Source organism: Palaemon carinicauda, chromosome 11 (genome assembly GCF_036898095.1).
Source record: "Palaemon carinicauda isolate YSFRI2023 chromosome 11, ASM3689809v2, whole genome shotgun sequence".
NCBI classification, from domain to species: Eukaryota; Metazoa; Arthropoda; class Malacostraca; order Decapoda; family Palaemonidae; genus Palaemon; species Palaemon carinicauda.
Window position 1 is genome coordinate 74,634,011 of NC_090735.1, and position 1,308 is coordinate 74,635,318.

At 36.8% G+C, this 1,308-nt stretch overlaps 1 protein-coding gene across 1 annotated transcript in view; it reads left to right on the forward strand.

The window, feature by feature from the left end:
* The first annotated feature begins 439 nt into the window (after positions 1 to 439).
* The window catches only part of LOC137649327 (zinc finger BED domain-containing protein 5-like), a 945-nt gene continuing 76 nt past the window's right edge, over positions 440 to 1,308 (forward strand). Inside the window, exon 1 of the mRNA XM_068382309.1 lies at positions 440 to 1,308. This exon is cut by the window's right edge and continues 76 nt beyond it. Within this exon, the coding sequence (XP_068238410.1) occupies positions 440 to 1,308 (869 nt within the window).

Below are 1,308 nucleotides of genomic sequence, written 5' to 3' on the forward strand. Positions count from 1 at the left end.
ACATTTGAAAAAAAAAGTTTTCAAAAGTCTTCATATAATTATCAGTGTAGGTAGGAAGTTACATGCTCAAACATTTCTCCTAAATAGAGGTTGATATATCCTTTTCTATTCTTGTACAATACAACAACAACAACAACAACAACAATTACTGCTACTACTACTACTACTACTACTACTACTGCTAATAATAATAGTAATCGTAATAATAAGTAATGATAATAATATAACAACAAAAATAGTAATAATAAAGTGTAACAGTCGACTTTGCTCATACTGGTTGCCCGTCCGATACGAGTTCGGTTCTCGTCGGCTTTGTATAACCCCAGTTTTCCACTCCCGAGTCAGTGAGGCATAATACCTCATGGCATAAGTTCTTTGCTGTTTCTGGGGTTATATTACAGTTGTTTCGAACAGTATCGTGCTTCTAACATACCGTACGATGGATAAGTTTGTCATTAAGAAGAGAAGACACGAAGTCAGTGGTGAGGGTGAAGAAAGGGACGAAAGTGGGTTTGTGAGCGAAAAGGATTTGGTCATTCCAACAACAAGTAAATCAACTTCAACAAAAGGCAAGAAAAATCGCTCCTACTTGGATAATTATTTAAGTTTTGGATTCTTCTGGTGTGGTGAGGAAGTTATTCCCATGCCTTTATGTGTTATTTGTGGTGATAAATTAGCTAATGAAGCAATGGTACCCAGTAAATTAAAGAGGCATTTAACTCTGAAACATAATAATCTTGCTAACAAGCCTCGGTCCTACTTTGAAGGACTTTTAAGTGAGCAAAAACAACAGAGTGCGATGCTTTCTAAGAAAGTCAAAGTCGCTGATAAAGCACAAGAGGTCAGTTACTTAGTTGCAGAGTTAGTTGTTAAAAGCATGAAACCTCATACAATAGCAGAGACTCTGATTCTACCTGCATGTAGTGCCATAGTAAAAACAATGTTTGGAAGTGAAGCAGAAAAAGAAGTGATGAAAATTCCCATTTCGGATAGTACTATTAGCAGACGGATTCATGATATGTCAGCAGACATAGAGGAAACTGTATGTACATCTGTGAAAGAAAGTGAAAGGTTTGCACTTCAGGTAGATGAGTCCACAGACATTGGAGGTATGGCTCAATTACTGGTATTCGTTCGGTACATTCATGATGTTAAAATAGTGAACCAATTCTTTTGTTGTAAAGAACTTAAGGAAACTACAACAGGCAATGATATTTTCTCTACATTAAGCAAGTACTTAAAATCAGTTGGTTTGACCTGGCAATCGTGTGTTGGGATTTGTACAGATGGGGCACCTGCCATGATTGG